The following is a 20022-nucleotide window of genomic DNA, read 5'->3' on the forward strand; positions in this document are numbered from 1 at the left end:
GTGAGCTGTTTCCTTGATATAATCTCTCTCTCTCTCTCTCTCTCTCTCTATATATATATATATATATATATGTATGTATTTATACACTTGACTGGTTTTGCTTCTCTGGAGAACCCAGCCTAAGACAGGTACCTTACGTATAACAGAACAAAATGTTGCTCAGTCCTGTGCCATCTTCATGACTGCTGGTATGTTTAAGTCCATTGTTTTGACTGTTGTGTCAATCCATCTCATTGAGGGTTTCCCTCATTTTCTTTGACCCTCTACCAACCATGATGTTCTTTTCTAACAATTGGCCTTTCCTGATCACATGTCCAAAGTTAATGAGCTGAAGTCTCACAATCCTCACTTCTAAGGAAAAATATGGTTATATTTCTTCTAAGACTGATTTGCTCATTCTTCTGGCAGTCCACAGTATACTCAATATTCTTCACCAACACCACAGTTCAAGTGCATCAATTCTTCTTCTGTCTTCCTTTTTCACTGTCTAGCTTTCATATGCATATGAGGCAAAAATGGTCAATAAGTACATGAAAAGATGTTCAACATCCTTGTTCATTCCAAAAAACCCAAACCTGTTGCCCTCGAGTCAGTTCAGATTTATAGTGACCCTACAGGACAGAGCAGAACTGTTCCATTAGGTTTCCAAACAGTAGCTGGGGGATTTGAACTGTCGATCTTTTGGTTAGCAGCAGAGCTCTTAACCACTGCGCTACCAGGACTCCAACCGGTCATTAGAGAAATGAAAATCAAAACCGTAATGTGATACCACTTCACACTCACGAGGATGGCTATAATAAAAAAGATGGGCAAGGATGTGGAGAAACTGGAACCTTCATACATTGCTGGTGGGACTGTAAAATGGTGCAGTCATTTTTGAAAATGGTTTGGCAGTTCCTCAAAATGTTAAACATAGAGTTACCATATGACCCAACAATTTCACTCTTAGGTATACACCCAGGAGAAGTGAAAACATATGTCCACATAAAACCTTATGTCTGGAGTGTATATTAGCAGAAAAGTGGAAACAACCCAAATGTCCATCAAATGGTGAATGGATAAACAAAATGTAGTATATCCACGCAACGAAACATTATTCAGCCATAAAAAGGAATAAAGTACTGGCTCATGCTACAGCATGGGTAAAACTTGAAAACATTCTAAGTGAAAAAAGCCAGACACAAAAGGCCACGTATTGTATGATTCCATTTACATGAGATGTCCAGATAGGCAAGTCCACAGAGACAGAGAATACATTAGTGGCTTCCAGGGAATGGGGAAAATGGGGAATGACTGCTAATGGGTACAGGGTTCTTTTTGAGGTGATGAAAATGTCTGCAATTAGATAGGGTCATAGTTGCACAGCTCTGAGACCATACTAAAAACCATTGAACTGTATACTTTAAAAGGATGAATTTTATAGCATGTGAATTATACCTCAATTTAAAAAAAGTTGTTGTTGTTGTTAGGTGCCATCATAGCAACCTTATGTACAACAGAACAAACCACTGCCCGGTCCAGAGGGGAATATTTACTCACTTTGGCACTAATTTGCCAAGAAGCCCTAATGCTTTCACTACAGAACAAGTGCTTACTATACATCTCAAAAACAAACCACAAATTAAGTTCTCACAGAGACAATTCTCATGGCCTAGGTGTTTATAGTCACTACCAAGCAGCACCAGATTGGAATCGGTAATCTAGGAGGAAAATGTTCACTTTCACTACTAAATCCATAGAACTATGCATTTGTTGTTGCAACAAATGCTTTCCTTCCTTTCCTAAAACTTGTTCATGTGGTTTTTCAAAAGATTTAAAAATATATACACTGTAGTCATTAAAATCTTAACAACCATGCAAACTGTTGGCTAAAGTTGTCAAATGTAAACAATGTATTTTGAAAAATGATATGGGAAAGTTATAAGCACATTTCCCTATATTCCTGTATTTTAGGTAGCTTGATTAACTATTCCACGTACTCTAGGGTATGGTGTGTTCTGGCTAATAAAATTCCAGTAGATAATTACCACATACATACGCACATATTACAAATAATCAAATAATTTACACTCTAAATGTATACCTAACACTGAGATTACACTGAATCTTATCCTTTTCTCGTGATTCATCAGTCTATTCACTTTAAACACAAATTATTATTTTACATTAAATAGGAAGTGCTGTTTCTTTTACCATTGTTGAATATGAGGCACTACTGAATCATCCCAGTATTCTATATACCCTTCCCCCACTTCACCTCCTCTTCCACCCCCAACAGAATTATTTTATGACCTAAATTTTTGTATTCATATAACTATGTCCATCTAGATAGTCTCTGACGATTCTACAGTCTTTGGAAACACTACCTTACATTGATGACTAAATTCCAGTCTAATTATGAAGCACAGAGACTTTATTATACCAAATTGCCATACCTCCTATTTTATGCACTTTCCATGAAGTATCATGTTATTGGAACCTAAGTGTGTTAGTTTCACACATTATTTTGAAAATATATATATATTGTTCTCTAAGGCACTGAAGAGTCAACACAAAGGATTAAACTGGAAACTATAACTGTCCCAGGGGGAAGGAAGGTAGTACATTTAAGAACAACTCTTCCCCAGCTCCTAATTGAAAATGATCCCTCCAAAACTCCTAATTTTTTTTTTCACATGCTCTATCAACTTCTTTAACTGTTACCTTGGTCTTTTCCAGCTTCATCTATATGCTGAAATTCTTTTAGTGTTTGAAGGTTACAGAACCTCTCTCTGCAATGCTGAATAACTTTCTTTGATCCATTCTTGATGAGGTAATCCATTAGTGTAAGGGATTTATACACATGGCGCCAGTTCTTCCCATGGTCATTGAGTCTCTGCCATAGGATATTCATAATCTCTGAGAGAGAAATCGTGTTGAAAGTCAGGTCACTGATATCTAACATCAGAGAACTAGAAGGACCCCAAGGGTCATTAGAAGTCGCTTCCCTGACTTTTATTTCAGCATCTGAGTAATTTTTCACAAAATTTTTCACTTGCCTCCTGAATGCCATAGGTAAGACAAGTTTGAAGGTGAGAGCAATGGAATAAGAGTTTGTGTGACTCGTTTATAAAACTCTTGACAGGTCATTGGTCCCCAGCTCTGCTGTTCCCAAATACAAATGATTCATCTCCATGTTGACAAAGTATCAATTTCCTGCAAAGAAAAGCACAAAAATAGGTAAGTTAAACATTTTTTAAAATGTTTGTAGATCAAGTCAGTCTGAAAAATCTAGGTTTAGTTTCTAAATTAGCCCCTCACATACATCAGCCAGAATTGAGGGTACCATATATATTTTCCTAGAATGGGTATGGGGAAATCCCTCATAAGTGATTGGCCTATATTATATAAAGAAATATAAGTGGTCTTTCTTTCTAGTCCTAAAAGTTTTCACAGAAAATACCATCCAACCTCTTTGGCCAGAAATATAATGATTATAAACCATCAGACAGGCAGTGGGTGAGTTAGTATAAGAAAATGGAACTTGTGCTCTGACATCTTATGCCTAAGATATATTGTCATAAACAAAAACATTATGCTCTGAAAGTAATTAAAATGATAGTGAAAATTAAGCTTTACATTCATCAAGTGACCCTATGATTGTATTCTTTTCAGAACTAAAGTCATTAAAATCGGATCCAAGTATGGTCTGCTTTCTTCTTCATCTAAAAAGGGGGAGCTGTACCTCAGCAGACTCCACAGCTAATTCATGATACCCTGAACCACTATTTTAGTCCAGATAGGGCTGGTGAGTTTGAGGAAAAGGTTGAATTACTTTCTTCACTCAGCTTTAAAAAAAGAAGTATGAGTTTAGGATTAAACAGTGTCAGCAGTAAGATTCAAACAGTGTAAAGACTTCCCTAAAACCTGGAGTAATCAGCATGTGTCTGTCAGCTCTCTGAAGAAGACACACGAGAGGCCCATTCAGACTGATATGTTAAAACTTAAAAGGTGTATGCAGCCCCTAAACCAGAAATGCTTGTGAACTGTCAATTCACCGGGCACATGAGAACCATTCCCTTTCCTCTTTTTCATTACTTTGCATTAAGGTGGGTCAGTTGGTTTGCAGTTTCTCTAGTGATCTACCACTGATGGTCACCAAGATGGTGTACCAAATTGATTTCAAGCCCTGACAAGCATCCAGGCCCAATGAAGCCTACACAATCTATAATTAGACATTACTAGAGACAGTGCACATATACAAAGACAAAAATGTTAAAATCCATAACAAGTGTGTTTGTTATTTTTAGTTTTGTTTTCCTCCTTGACTTTGTCATCCCCTAGCGCAGGCTTGATTCATTCCTGTGTGTGTTTTCAAGGAAGACATAAATTTTCAGAAGCATTCTAAATGAACTATCATTTCTTTTTCTAAAAAAAAAAAAAAAAAGGAAAGAGGATAATTAAATTTTCTCTTTTTTGGGGGGGTAAAAGTACAATGCACCCTCAAATAAGCAAGATAGAAAATGTATCGGTTTAATTAAGATTTCTCAGAAAGACGATCATCAATCCTAGGAAGAAAAAGAGAGGTTGTATGTTTTTACAACTTTTTGATTTTCTCTCTTGTTTGCACTTCAAATATAGGCATTTTTATCTGATTCACTCCTGTGGCAAGAACCTGATTTATAATGTGTTTCAATAAGCTATTAAAATTTTCAATCATGAGGGTTTTCTTTTTCTATTGTCCTTTTTTCCACTCTACCAAACTCACTCAGTGCAGAGATGTGCTGTGACATTGGCTTAGAGCAACAAATATTGATTTGTTTCCGCACAAATCTATTTTTAAAAAAATCCTGTTAGAATCACAACTTGCTGGAATTGAACAGCCATTAAAACTTTTTTTTTCTTTTTATGATAGCTACCTATCTTAATTTTGGAGGGACAATCCTAATTTTTAGGTTTTCCTATATTCGCTAATGTGCATTATTTAATTTTTAAAAAGTATTTTCTTAAATTAATTTTTTGTCCTAGAAAAATACAAAAATAATAAACTTCTATTCAGTATAGTAGTTTAAAATGGATGTGCTTGACACCATACCAAAATTAGATATTCCCAACCATTAGAAAAATCTCAAAAAAAGTCTAGATAAGTGAATTCATATCATTTACTAATATACAGTACTTTCTGACATGAACAAAGACTATGAAAGATATCATTCTACTATAGATGTTTTTAGACTAATAAGGAGTTGAATTAATTGGTGTTGGTTATAAATTATATGCCAGTCTATCATATGTTTTAGATGCCTGGCTATATACAAATACCAAGTTTACTTATACCATCAAATAACCTTGAGGTTTCAATTATAGTGATGTGACATCTGAGACAAAATTAGTGCCCACGACAATAAATTTCCACACCTGGATCTCAGTTTTCTGGCTATTGAGAAACAGAAGGAAGAAAGGGTATTTTACATCACAAATCTGTTAGCTCCTCCAAGGGGCCTTCACTGACCTCACTAACTACTTAAGTCTCCCCAGCATACTTGTTTCAGCACCCAGTTTATTTTCGTCATGGCACTTATCATGATCTATACTTATGTGTTTGTCCATTTGCTCACTGCCTTTCTCTACCACCAGACTGGGAGCTTCTTGAGGACGTTGATCATCTTACTTACCACTTACCACTATAATTCTATTGCCTAACAGGTACCTCCAAAAAAACCAAACCCATTGCAATCTAGTGGATTCCAACACATAGCAACCTTGTAGGACAGAGCAGAACTGCCCCATAGGGTTTCCAAGGCTGTAAATCTTTACAGAAGCAGACTGCCACATCTTTCTCTCTCGAAGAGCAGCTGGTGGGCTCGAATCAACCTTCTGGTTAGCAGCCAAGCGCTTAACCACTGCACCACCAGGCCTCCTAACATGTACCTAGCACATAGTAAATACTCAAGAAACATGTGTTGAGTGAATGACAGAATGACTGAATGATCTGTCTTGGGATAAACCTGCATCGATTCTACAGGTTTGGATTATAAACATGGCATTTTGAAAATAAAACCTAGCTCTTGTAATTGTCAAGTAAAATTCTGGTGTTTTGAGCAAATATTTTCAAATCAATCAGCAAATATTTCTGAGTGTCTATCATTTATACAGCTTTGTGGAGGATATAAAAATAGAAAACATGATCCCTACACTCAAAATGCTTACAGTTTGGTTAAGGAGATTTCTCCCTTAAATAACTCCAAAATAAACAAATGATGAGGACTCCTACTTTTCTTTTTAGATCTGCCCACTTCCACAATGCTTTATCAAGGCTGTTCCCTAATACACACACGCACACACCCTTAAGCCCCTTACCTTACCTGAATCATAACAGAAAATCATGTAAATTTTCAAGTGACATTAAACTACTGGTCCATAATCTCTTATCCAAACCTCTTGGGGTCAGAGGAGTTGTGGAATTCAAATATGGGGGGATTTTTGAAGGGCAATGCAGTGTCTATACCATATATGACATGATACTCATAGCAGGATGTGGGGCAGCTCTTCAAAGTCAAATCCAGTAACATGTCTGCAACAAAACATGTAAATATTCATACCAAGTGGAATAAATAAAGACTATAAATGGCCTCTCTTTAGTTCATGTTTTGCTGCCAAATTATATATGTTAAGAAAAAAATTGTTTTGGTTTTCAAAACTTTTTGGATTTCAGAATTGAGGATAAGGGATTGAGAAGCTGAATTGACTTTATCCAAAGATACAGGGCAATAATAGCAACAGTATGTAAGAGGCTGGTGCCTAGAGGCAAAGACACACTTAGAGTAGTGCTGTAAGGAGAAGGGAGCTCTTGTATATGGACAGGTTAAGGAGAAGGCAGCTCTTGTATCTGGACAGGTTCTGCCCATCAACATGAGTTAGACTCAGGTAACTCAGGAGGAAATAAGCTCTGGCCAAGATTGTTACGGTAGAACGATTATAGGGAATATCATGGCATTAGGTGTTACTGATTTAATGCAAAGACCATGGCAAGAGGCAGAGAAACTAACTTTTTTTTAACCCTAACTGTGTGTTCATTCATTCAGCTAATAATTTTTGAGAGCTTGCCACGTGGCAGGCACGTTTCCAGGAAAGAGAGAAACAGGTGCATGAGACTGTCTCCGCCCTGTGGTGTAAATGGCAATTCTTTATTGACTGCTCACTGTGTGCTCACACAGTAATCTTACTTGGAACCTTCACGTACCTCGTCTCATTACTTTAATTAGGATTCCAAAGGCGTGAATTTGAGGTCTGCTCTGCCATTTGCTAATTAGGGCTTAAGAATTTCTCTGAGCCTCGGTTCCCTCAACACCAGATAGGGCTGTGAAGTACATAGGTAAAGTAGAGGGTCAGTGAAAAAGAGGAAGATGTTCCACGAGATGGACTGACACAGCGGCTGCAATAATAGGCTCAAACATAGCAACGACTGTGAGGATGGCACATGACGGGGCAGTGTTTCGTTCTGTTGTACATAGGGTTGCTATGAGTCGGAACGAACTCAACAGCACCTAACAACAACAGGGCTGTTGAGAGGAAGAAATGAGGTGCTTGGGAAAGCGTTTTGAAAGTGATGGTGGGGGCTGAGGGAGAATCAACTCCTGTAGACTGGGTCTTTCAGTGGTATCCATTTCTTCATTCATCCAACAACCATTTCAGAATGACTACTGTTTGCTGGGAGGGCCCTGTGCCGGGCACTGGGTCACACAGATGAATCAGACGAGCGCCCTCAGGGTAGCAGCAATTTAGTGCAGAGGGGGAGGCTTGTCTGCAGGGAAGTTCCTAGAAGTAGGGAGGAACGTGATGGCGTCACACCACAGGGCCCTCCCTCACACAGGCTGAGCCACGTAAATCCTTTTGTGACGGTCTCTTTGCCTTCCTCCCCTGACCTGCTCAGCGTGGGATGGGAGCTGACAGTTCCAGGCTCCTCTCCATTCCTACCCCCAAACACAGGTCTTTACCTGAGGGGAAAGTCCAGCTGCCGCAGTGGTCGGTGCCTTTTCCCGCTCAAATTCAAAGCCCGTGCTTCCCCTACCGCCTCCTCCAACCAGGCCCAAGCGCCCACGCTCCTCCCCGCTTCGGCTTCCTCACTTCCGCTCCCTCACTTCCGGCCCATCCTTGTTCTGGTGCACGCCCCTCCCAGGGACTTAATACAATTCTGATGGGAGTTGGGGGAGGGTGTGTATTAAATGCCCCAACTGGAAAGAATCAAAGGGAATGAAAGCAAAAGTTTTCATTTCACAATCTGTTGGGCTGTAGTGCTGCCCTAATTCTCCTTTCAAAGAGTACATATTTACAATCTGACTAGTGTAATTTTTACTCACTAAAAATGCCATCCGCTGCTGATTTCCATCTCAAAGGTCAACGAGTGTAATTGTAGTCTCTAGAGATAAAGAGCCGTGTGCGTGATGGGCAGTGATGGAGTGCTTCCAAGGACGGGCTTGGGTACCACTGACGGCTAGTCATTGATATATTCAACAGATCTTCAGTGAGCACCCACTGTGTGCCACGCATCCTGCCAAGCTTTAAGGACCCAGAGATAAAACACAAGCCCTCTGCTGAATGAGTTTACAGGATAGTAGAGGTGACAGGCACCATCACAGAACACTGGGACATGATGTATATAGCATAATAAGAGAGGAGAGAGCATCTAATTCTCCCAAGAAGTATTTAAGGGCAGGCTTCACATCTGAACTGAATCTTCAAGGATGACAGGGAGTTCACTGGGAAGGCAAAGTGAAGGAGGACATTCAAGGCAAAGGACACATCATGTGTAAAGGCATGAAAGTTGAGAGAGCCTGTTAGCTTGGTGAAACTGCAAGGACTATAGTTACAATGACTGTCGCAAAGGCTGTTAGTGGAACAGCAGAGGGAGATGAAGTGGCAGGGGCATGTCAGATCATGAGGAACCTTGTACATGACTTCATCCAGTAGGTGATGAATAGACATTGAAAATAAAATCAAACCCATGTTTTGCAGCACCTTGGTGGCCAAGTTGAATATTGACTAGAATGAGGAGACTTTGAGAATAATACAATGCTTAGTAGACTATTGCTATGGTTCAGGCAAGAAAGTAGTATTTACTATGGCTGCTACCCAAAAGGTAGGCAGTTCGAATCCACTAGCCACTCCTTGGAAACCCTATGGGGCAGTTCTACTCTGGAGCAACAGGTTTGGTTTTTGTTGTTTGTTTGTTTGTTTTTTGTTTACTACTTTAATCATCATTATCATAATAGCCCACATTATTGAAATGACATGTAAATAGGTAAGTACAATGTAAAATGATAGGAGGTATGAAAGAAGTTGTTATGTTTGAAATATTGCTTTTGAGTAGTGAGGGAAGTAGCCAGAGGGAAACGATAAGGTGGCCTGGAACCAAATTGTTTAGGGCCTTGAGTGCCATGCTAAGGTGTCTGGACTTTATTCTATAAAGCAGTGGCGGACAAACAACAAGTATTTTAAATGTTGAGTTATAGTTTATGAAGTTTTTAATATACATATCTTATGTAAATTTCAAAGGAACTCCAAAAAACAGGCATTCTTATCCCATTTTACAAATGAGGAAGCTAAGGTTGAGGAACATGCATTCATTCTATATTACTGAGCACTTGTATGTGCCAGGCACTATGCTGGGCCATGGGAATATAAGGAAGTTATTAGAGTCAATAGAGGAGACAGGAATAAACCAATAATTATAATGTAACATAATAAATGTCATGGTAAAGGCAAGCATAGAATGTTATGGGAGTAAAAGAGGGGCTTGTCTAAATCTACGTAGTCAAGGAAGGTTTCCTGGAAGAGGTCCTTGAGCTGAGCTTGTAAAAACAAATGCTGTCATTAGGTGCTGTCCAGTCAGTTCCGACTCATAGCAACCCTAAGTACAACAGAACAAAACACTGCCTGGTCCTGCACCATCCTCACAATCGTTGCTATGTTTGATACCATTGTTGCAATCACTATGTAAATCCATCTTGTTGAAAGTCTTCCTCTTTTTCTCTGACCCTGTACTTTACCAAGCATGATGTCCTTCTCTAAGGACTGGTCCCTCCTCATAATGTAAACGTGTCCAAATAATGTGAGACGAAGTCTCGCCATCCTTGCTTCTAAGGAGCATTCTGGCTGTACCTCTTCCAAGACAGATTTGTTCGTTCCTCTGGCAGTCCATGGTATATTCATATTCTTTACCAACACCATAATTCAAAAGCCTCAATTCTTCTTCAGTCTTCCTTATACCTTGTCCAGCTTTCGCATGCATATGAGATCATTGAAAACATCATGGCTTGGGTCAAAAAAAACCCAAACCAGTTGCCATCGAGTTGATTCTGATTCGTAGCGATCCTATAGGACAGAGTAGAACTGCCCCATAGAGTTTCCAAGGAGCAGCTGCTGACCTTTTGGTTAACAGCCGAGCCTTAACCGCTGCACCCCCCAGGAACACCTTAATCCTCAAAGTGACATCTTTGCATTTTAACACTTTCAAGAGGTCTTTTGCAGCAGATTTGCCTGATGCAATATGTTGTTTGATTTCTTGACTGCTGTTTCCATAGGTGTTGATTATAGATCCAAGTAAAATGAAATCCTTGACAACTTCAATCTTTTCTCCCTTTATCATGATCTTGCTTATTGGTCCAGTTATGAGGATTTTTGTTTTCTTTATGCTGAGGTGTAATCCATACTGAAGGTTGTGGTCTTTGATCGTCATCGGTAAGTCCTTCAAGTCCTCTTTGCTTTCAGCAAGCAAGGTTGTGTCATCTGCATATCACAGGTTGTTAATGAGTCTTCCTCCAATCCTGATGCCATGTTCTTCATATAATCCAGTTTCTCAGATTATTTGCTCAGCATACAGATTGAATAAGTATGATGAAAGGATACAACCCTGACTCACACCTTTCCTGACTTTAAACCATGCAGTATCCCCTTGTTGTGTTCAAATAACTGCCTCTTGATCTGTGTACAGGTTCTGCATGAGTACAATTAAGTATTCCGAAATTCCCTTTCTTCGTAGTGTTATTCATAATTTGTTATGATCCACACAGTAGAATGCCTTCACATAGTCAATAAAACACAGGTAAACATCTTTCTGGTATTCTCTGCTTTCAGCCAAGATCCATCTGACATCAGCAATGATACTCCTCTTCTAAATCCAGGATGAACGTGTGGCAGTTCCCTGTTAATAAACTGCTGCAGCCATTTTTGAATGATCTTCAGCAAAATTTTACTTGCATGTGATATTAATGATACTGTTCAATAATTTCTGCATTCTGTTGGATTGCCTTTCTTGGAATGGGCACAGATATGGTTATGTTAACTGTCCAGGAATATTCATCTAGCTAGTAATTTAGCTGTAACTTGAGCCCAAATCTCCTGAATCCAAATTCTATGCTCTTTCCCTCAGCCTAAGGACCAATCTTTGGTCCTTGATGTTGCGTTCCATGAACATTCTTGAGGGATCACAAGAATGCCTGCTATACTTTGAGAAGTCAGAGATTCTAATTTTTTATTCTTAAATCTATCCATTATGTTATTTTAGAAAGAATCTCTGGATGCTGTTTGAAAAATAGATAAGAAGCAGAATAGAGGGAACAATTAAGAGAATGTTGTAATGGTTCTGGAAATAGTGATGAAAAGCATAACTAAAACAGAAGAAATGGGGATACTTTACTCTGCTCACTCTCCTTCTGTTTCAAATATACTCTTCCATGTAACATTAAAGGGGTAGAAGTTACTGAACTCAGCTCCAAATACATATAAGAGTTAGGGAGAAGGAAGAGTCTACAGTGACCACAAAGTTTCATTCTGAAGTGATTGTGTAAATGGTTGTTGTTATTCACCAGAATGAGGAACACAGTCTGAGGAGCAGGTTTAACATGGAAAGATGATGAATTCTGTTTTGGACATTTTGAATGTGAGGATCCTGTAGGGCAATTCGATGAAGATGTCCATAGGCAGTTGAATAGAGAGAACTAGAACAAAGGAGAAGGTTCTGGGCTAGAGTCACAGAACTGAAAGTAGTCAGCATATGAAATGTGATTGAAGAGGTAGGTGGAAAGATGAGAATAGGACAAGATCAAAGACTGCAATCCCAATGAGGGTAGAGACACCAGCAGCAGTGAGGGATTGGTTAGGCTCAGCATAAGTGTAAAGTATTACCAACTTAGTGGATTTGCCTATTATGGACATTTCATTTAAATGGAGTCATACAATCTGTGGCCTTTTGTGTCTGGATTCTTTCACTTAGCAGAATATTTTCAAGGTTCATCCATATTGTTGCATGTTTCAGAACTTCATTCCTTTTTATGGCTGAATAATATTTCACTGTATGGATATACCACATTTTGTTGATGTCAGTTGATGGACATTTGGGTTTTTTCCATCCTTTGACTATTATGAATAATTATTATGAATAATTCATGTCTAAGTTTTTCTTTGAACATCTGGTTTCAGTTCTCTTGGGTGTATGTATATTTAGGAGTGGAATTACTAAATCATATGATGATTCTTTGTTTAACTTTTTTTTCTTTATTATTGTACTTTAGATGAAGATTTACAGAACAAACTAACTTCTCATTATACAGTTAGTACACATATTGTTTTATAACATTAGTTACCAACCCCACGACATGTCAACACTCTCCGTTCTCAACCTTGGGTTCCCTATTACCAGCTTTTCTGTTCCCTCCTGCCTTCTAGTCCTTGCCCCTGGGCCAGTGTGCCCCATTAGTCTTGTTTTATTTTATGGGCCTGTCTAATCTTCGGCTGAAGGGTGAACCTCAGGAGTGACTTCATTCCAGAGCTAAAAGGGGTCTGGGAGCCTTACTCCCGGGGTTTCTCCAGTCTCTGTCAGGCCGTTTAACTTTTCGAGGAACTGTCAAACTGTTTCACAGCAGCTGTGGCATTTTATATTCCCACTAGTAATACACAAGGTTTCCAGTTTCTCCACATCCTTGCCAACACTTGTTATTTTCCATTTTTTTTTTATTATGGCAATCCTAGTGGGTGTTAAGTGGTATTGCATTGTGGTTTTCATTTGTATTTTTCTAATAATTAATGACGTTGAGCCCCCTCACTTTTTTCTGGACTTGCTCAAATGTCTTTTGATCTCCTAGCATAAAATAGCAGCCCCCACCTCAGCCACACTCCCTGCAGCTCTTTCCCTGTTTTATGGTTCTCCCAGTTAGTACAGCCATCTGACATACTTCTTATTTCTTCCTTTTTCAGAATGTAATATTCATGAGAGCAGGGACTAGGTTTTGTTCACTGATAGATTCCCAGCACCTAAACAGGCCTACACATAGTAAGTGTTCAACATTTATTTATTGAGTGAATGAAAAGTCTGAATCCACACAACTGAATGAAAAGTATACATTTTGCCATGCAGTTAAATTAAGTATAATAATGCATCTACCCATGTGCTTTAGCACCATTTTGAAATCCTTAAGGTCTGACATTAACAAGTACCCCTCAAAAGGAATTGATAAACATTCTTAAGAAATTATGGTTTAAAAAAATGTTTGCATTGTTGATAAGTCTAGATTTTACATATTCCTGAATCCTCCCAATCCTGCTGATATTTTTCTGAGTGTACCATGATGGTGAGGATTGAAATGCTGGTAATCTTATATGAAGGTCTTTATTCTTAGGCTAAGGAGACTTGTGGTGCAGTGGTTAAGCGCTTGACTGCTAACTGAAAGGTCAGCGGTTTGAACCCACCAGCTGCTCCGTGGGAGAAAGACGTGACAATATGCTTCCATAAAGATTACAGCCTTAAAGCCCCTATGGGGCAGTTCTACTCTGTCCTATAGGATCACTATGAGTCGAAATCGACTCTAGAGCAACACGTTTGCGTTTGGGTATTCTTTGTACTGGTTCATGGTTCAACTACAGAGCTGTTATGAAATAAACCACTAAAGAGGACTTGCTTCCCTCCCAGTGTACTCTGTAATATGTCAGCCAGTCATTACTTACTACCCGAATTAACTTCTTTTTGAGATTTTTTTTGTTCTGCACTCTGCCCCACGCTTGTAAGGGGAAGCGTTTATATCCTGTTCCTTAGAGGTGGGTAGTACTCAAAGGAAAAGTAACTTCTTCATTAGGGTCTAAGCTGAAAACACCATGATACTTCCCATATAGCACTATGTCACGTTTTCTTTCCCCTTCCACCCTCTTCTCCAGCTCTGGACGTATAGGAACTCACTGTTTAACCACCTCAAAACCACTGTCTTGGATGTCAAGAATAAGGACTGTGGCCAGAGGATTTCAGTGTTTGAAATCTTGATGATGGAGTTGTTCAATGTAATGATGGGATCCAAGAAGGTCCTTAGACCATGAAGGTTAGAGAGCTAGACAGAAGAGGGCTGGGGCCAATGCTGAGATGTTATTGTTTTAAAATGATCAACATATTGTCATCTTTAAAATTCTATCATGTGGAAATAGTGGGAACCCTGTTCAGAAGCAATTTGGATTTAAGAAAACTCAACAAACTTGCATTAATAAAAAGAAAGTCCATTATTAAGGAGTTAGGGGTAGCAACTTCCTTTAACTCATTCAACAAATATTTACTAAGCACTTCAGTAAGATGGATTGACACAGTGCTGCAACAATGGGCTCAAGCATAATGATTGTGAGGATGGCACAGGACCAGGCAGTGTTTCATTCTGTTGCACATAGGGTCGCTATGAGTTGGAACCCACTCGATGGCACCTAACAACAACAACTATGACCAAGGTACTCTATTGATTCTATACCAGATTCTTCTTTTCTATTTCAGTAAAAATGTTGGACAATTATAACCAAGGGGATTTTTCCAAATAAAAGTAAATATTAAGTAAATTTTAGGTATAAAGGAGCAAAGAGCTAGAAAAGGATATCATTTTACATTGCAGGATAAGTTTAAATTTTAGAACCCCAAATTGCATCATATATGGCAACCCTCCTTCTTAGCCTTCAAGGGATTAATCTGAGGAACACCTTTGTTAGCTGAGATTTTCTTCTTTATCTTGGGACCTCACATTCTGAATTGTGCCATTTAGCAAGCACCAATGTCTCTGCTTTTGTGCAAAAGATGCAACGTTGGTAATCCATTTTCTAACAAGAGCAAAGAAAAAGGAAGAGGCCTTCACAAGTGGTACTTGGTACAGGGGGAAAGAACTTAAGAAGATGAGTTATAAATTTGAAAGTAAGAACTAAGGGACTTGAAGATGACAAAAAATTTAGGTCAGTGAAAAATTTTAAAATCCCAGAAATCCTTTACTCCAACCTGCTTAAGAGAAAGTGAAGTCTCAGAAATCCAGGTATCTTGTCCAAGTTCATGCCTGGCTATGGAAAAACTGCGGTTAGAGAGAACTCATCCCGGCCCAGAGTTTTTTGTTTTTTTCTCCTCCTTTTTTTTTTTTCTTAAGAGTAATATTTTGGGCAAAGTGCAAGAAGAAAGCATTTCCTCTGGCATTTTAACATTGTGAGTTCTCCAGGGTGGTATTAAATAAATTCCTCTAAGAAACCCTAAAGCATCTTTGGATGCATGGATACATGAAGAGAAAATCGGGGTTTTCCTTAAGACCAGCAGCAACTTGCTGATGGACCATATGTAGGATTAGAAAATTTCTTATGTGAACATCAGCGTTTGGGAGGAGATTGTTAAAACTGAAACCAAGCATAAAGAAGCAAAAGTGTTTCGGTGAACCTTCTGCATTTTAGTTCAACTCTGGCAGCAAAAAGACAAACCACATAATCTAAGGCTCACACCCAACTCTCTGAAGCATCGTATCTGCTAGTTCCTGTGTGGTTTGCCTACTGACTGCAGGGCTGACTGGGGGTAGTTCAAGGGAGGGAGTGAGAGGTAGGGAGGGGGAGGCACTATTAATGGGGCTGGGAGCTTGCACCCTCTCTTAGCATGGTACTTGGAGGCAAGTACAAGGTGGAACTGTGTTACAAAACACAGTAACTTTGATATTTGAATTCACCTTCCTTCTTGCAAGAGAGGATTCTAACAGTTCGGTGTCAAAGTCAAGACATAGATTCAACTTCTTCTCGTCCAAAAGGTATGTCATTACACCATGGGTACACATCGGTAAGCTCTAGAAATCTCAAACAGTTTTATAGTTTGCAGAATGTTTTCTCTGAGTCAAATCTAATTCAAATGAGTCTCATGTGTTGTTCTCTAAACACTGCTTATATTTTGGTCCATCAGCTAAAGTGTCTAAATCTTTTGCTGTAATGATGGTTGAGGTGATAGGATTGGACTTACATCAAATGAACTGGGAAAAGACTTGTTCGTTATCCAGCCCATAGCACAAAAACTCCACTAATTGGTCTCTGAGCCATCTCAGAGAGAGACTTTAGACCTTGGGGTCACGGAAGTGAAATTCCACTCCACCATAGTCAGTCCTTAATCCAAATTGGGGAGTCTGGAAGGCGTGGAGGGCTGAGCAGCAATGAATGAGCACCAGTGTTCTGAAGTCAGGATTTCTTTCATAGCTTGCATTTCTACTTCTATGAGTGTTTACGTTAGAAGAACACCAATTTGAATTCCTTTACATCAAAATATATTTTAAGAGAGTATTGTCTATCTTTGTCTCTTTATTAAAAGTTAGGCTATATCCCAAGACTATTTCCACTTTAGATGTCCAGTCTGAAGATTACCCCACCTGTTTCCCAACATAAAGAGTGAATACACCCATGAAAGATTTCAGTAACCAAAAAATATTGTATTTACATACCTGGAATTAGGCCTTGTGAATAAAGTGTGTATATATATACATATAAATATATATATGTATATACATATATGTGTATATATATAAAATGTATATACGTATGTATGTATAAAACTTGTTGCCGTCAAGTCAATTTGACTCACAGTGACCCTATCAGACAGAGTAGAACTGTCCCATAGGGTTTCCAAGGAGCAGCTGGTGGATTCGAACTGCCAACCTTTTGGTTAGCAGCTGAGCTCTTAACTGCTGAGCCACCGGGGCTCCATATCTATATATCGATTTATAGATATATAGATATATACACACGTACATATATGTACATATACATACACATATATGTATACGTACATACACATGTATGTATGTATACATACACATATATGTATGTGTACATATACACATGTACATGTACATACACGTATGTGTGTATATACATATATGTGTATGTATATATATAACTTAATTTGCACATTATTAAAAATATACTGGTCCCTCCTGATAACATTTCCAAAGCACGTGAGACGAAGTCTTGCCATCCTTGCTTCTAAGGAGAATTCTGGCTGTACTCCTTTCAAGACAGATTTGTTCATTCTTTTGGCAGTTCATGGTATATTCAGTATTCTTCACCAGCACCATAATTCAGAGGCATTAATTCTTCTTTGGACTTCCTGATTCATTGTCCAGTTTTTGCGTGTGTGTGTGTGTGTGAATACACATATATATAACTTAATCTGCACATTATTGAAAATATACATCCCCAAATAAATTAGGAGGAGGAGGGAAATGTTTAGGATCTAAAAATCCAATGGAAAAGATTTCAGGTGTTCCTGTGAAGTTATCTGAGGGTGGGAAAGCTCAGGTCAAAGACTATTTTGCTCTATACATTTATCATACACTGTTTGATTCTTAAGCGGGTTCTTGTTTCCCACCATTTTTGGTTTCAGAAAGAACATTTGGTATATACCCTCCTTTAACAACTCAGTATTGTATATTAAACTTCATATTTATAAAACAATTCTAAAGTGATCCTTTTTATAAAAGGATCCACTATTAAATGAAGAATAGTGTAAAATAGTGTAAATAGAGAACCATGTAAGTACATTTAAAATACAATTCAAGCTGGGTTTCTTTATTATTATTTGCACCCTTTTCGAGAACTTTTTTGTAAAATGAGGAAGCCTTGTATTTTGGGGCAACGTTACTTTTTTAGACTGAGTGTCTCCCAGGTAGTAAAACTGTAATCTTATTCTTTCTAAATTGGAATAGGTTTGATCTTTTTTTAAAATGGTTTTACTGAAGCAGAGGGGAAGGAGGTGATTGACCTGTTCAATATGAAGAAATATCTCTGCTGTTAACAGAATAATCTTTTGAATACTTCCCACATCATAGGCCCTGATGAAAATCCCCTCCCGCTACTTTTTTTTGTTTCAGTTGTTCTATGTGTAGCTCATAGGCATATTGTAAGAATAAATGAGTTAACATAATAAATGAGATATGAAGTGCCTTGGGAGAAAAGCAATATGACAGTGGAAGACAGTATCGTTATTAATTATTTCTTGGAAACTTGATCATTTTCTTTCTGCCTCCTCTACAAAATATACCCTGCCTGCTGCCTGAAACCAACTCTTACAGCCATTACCCTTCGGAAAAGCTGAAAATGATCCTAGTTCCCACGTACTGATTCCCAGACAATAGCACCTGCTAGAAAGGCTGCTACTGACTTGTAGGATTCATGTCGAAACTTGAGCAGGATTTGGCTTCTTTGCTGGATCAAGGAAAAGTCTGCAGCTGTCCCAAAACGTATCATTAAGAGTGATTCCGCCGGGATTTTCGAAGATTCAATAAGCTAAATGAGTTCCTAAAGCAGTGTCTGCTTTACTAGTATTTGCCAAGCACAGTTCTAACATTTTGCAGATACTAGCTCCTTTACTTCTCATAATGCCATGATGAACAAAGTGCTAATACTGTCTTTATTGCACAAGTGAGGAAACTGAGGTACAGAGAGGTTATGTCACTTGCCCAAAGTCACTTAACAAACACGTGGCAGACCAGGATTTGAACCCAGGCCTCCTGATTCCAGAGCATTCTCTCTGAGGCCTGGCGTGTGTAATGAGAAGTGATATAAATGGAATTGAGTGAAAATCAGTAGCAGGACCCTCCTCTCCCACCTCAAGTTTCAAGTTATTGAAAATCTTCAAGCTTTCATACCAAAATATATTTTAGGTTCCATTCATCTGAACACGAATAGCATTCTATTAAGCATAGATGAGTATACTTCTCACATAGCTTAAGGCTCTGTACAAGAAACTTTAAACCTAAAAGATAATACTGTAAACTGAACAGTGTGGGAGAATTTTGAAGGACTAGGAAGGAAAAATACTAAAAGGAACAATACAAGAGAGAAGTTATGAGGCCTCAGCACCTGAGGGCAGAAGATGATATTTTGATAGTCAGGAAGGGAAAAATCCCTCTTATTTTTTGTATTTCTGTTCTATATCAGATTGCACCACTATAACACAAGAGTATAAGCTATTGTCAGATTTATAAAAGACTACACTGTGTTTCCTTATGGGACGATGGATGGCTCTTGTTAGCAGAAGCTTCGCTGGTTGGTTATCTCATACACTCAGATATTCCAGAAGCCCAACAATAATCATGTTTTTATGAGTTTCCAACACAGTCGTTGCTAAATCGGTTCTACCCTTGTATGTTTTTAATGAAAAGCAGCCTAAATGATCAATTGGTCATGAAGAATACTTTTTCATTTGTTTTTCTCCGTACCTTGCAGCTTTCTAGAACCACCGGCTTAGTGTGGCAGTCTGCGAATGGTTTCTGATTTGTGCCTTTTGCCTAGTGCTTTATGGGAAAATAGTAGAAACAATCTGCTGAGGACTCTGTAAATAATAAGTAGATAGTTCTCTTTTTAAATATGATTTTGAAGAAAAATCTTTCTAAATAACTAGAAAATATTACCAGGAAAGTAGACAAATAGAGGGAGAAAAAGCTAGTTAGTTTGTCATTTGAAATTTCTATCCTCATTTTAGATTATAGATTTGAGCCCTTGGTGGAGCAACGTATGAGGTCAGACAGCTGAAAAGGCTCCCCTCCCCCCAGTAGGTTTACTCTAAAAATTTGGGTCATTGAGTCCGTAAGGCTAGAGGGAAAATTTTAACCATACATTCAATCTAAGAAAATTGTCACATTTTAGTACGTTATATCAACCCCTTAAGTTGATCATATATATGCTGGTATCCAGATAGGTTCTTAACTGGCAGGGTGGTGGAGGCTGGGGGTG

At 38.5% G+C, this 20022-nt stretch overlaps 2 protein-coding genes across 2 annotated transcripts in view; one reads left to right on the forward strand and one right to left on the reverse strand.

Annotated features, from left to right (window-relative positions):
* Positions 1-3052, reverse strand: part of ENTHD1 (ENTH domain containing 1) — a 152028-nt gene extending 148976 nt beyond the window's left edge. The window contains exon 1 of the mRNA XM_004373879.1: positions 2704-3052. Within this exon, the coding sequence (XP_004373936.1) occupies positions 2704-3052 (349 nt within the window). The remainder of the gene's footprint in view (positions 1-2703) is intronic.
* Positions 3053-15855: 12803 nt separating this feature from the next.
* The window catches only part of GRAP2 (GRB2 related adaptor protein 2), an 81669-nt gene continuing 77502 nt past the window's right edge, over positions 15856-20022 (forward strand). Inside the window, exon 1 of the mRNA XM_023729055.1 lies at positions 15856-16052. The gene's annotated coding sequence lies outside the window, so the exon portion shown is untranslated. The remainder of the gene's footprint in view (positions 16053-20022) is intronic.

This window comes from Trichechus manatus, unplaced genomic scaffold (genome assembly GCF_000243295.1).
Source record: "Trichechus manatus latirostris isolate Lorelei unplaced genomic scaffold, TriManLat1.0 scaffold00027, whole genome shotgun sequence".
NCBI classification, from domain to species: domain Eukaryota; kingdom Metazoa; phylum Chordata; class Mammalia; order Sirenia; family Trichechidae; genus Trichechus; species Trichechus manatus.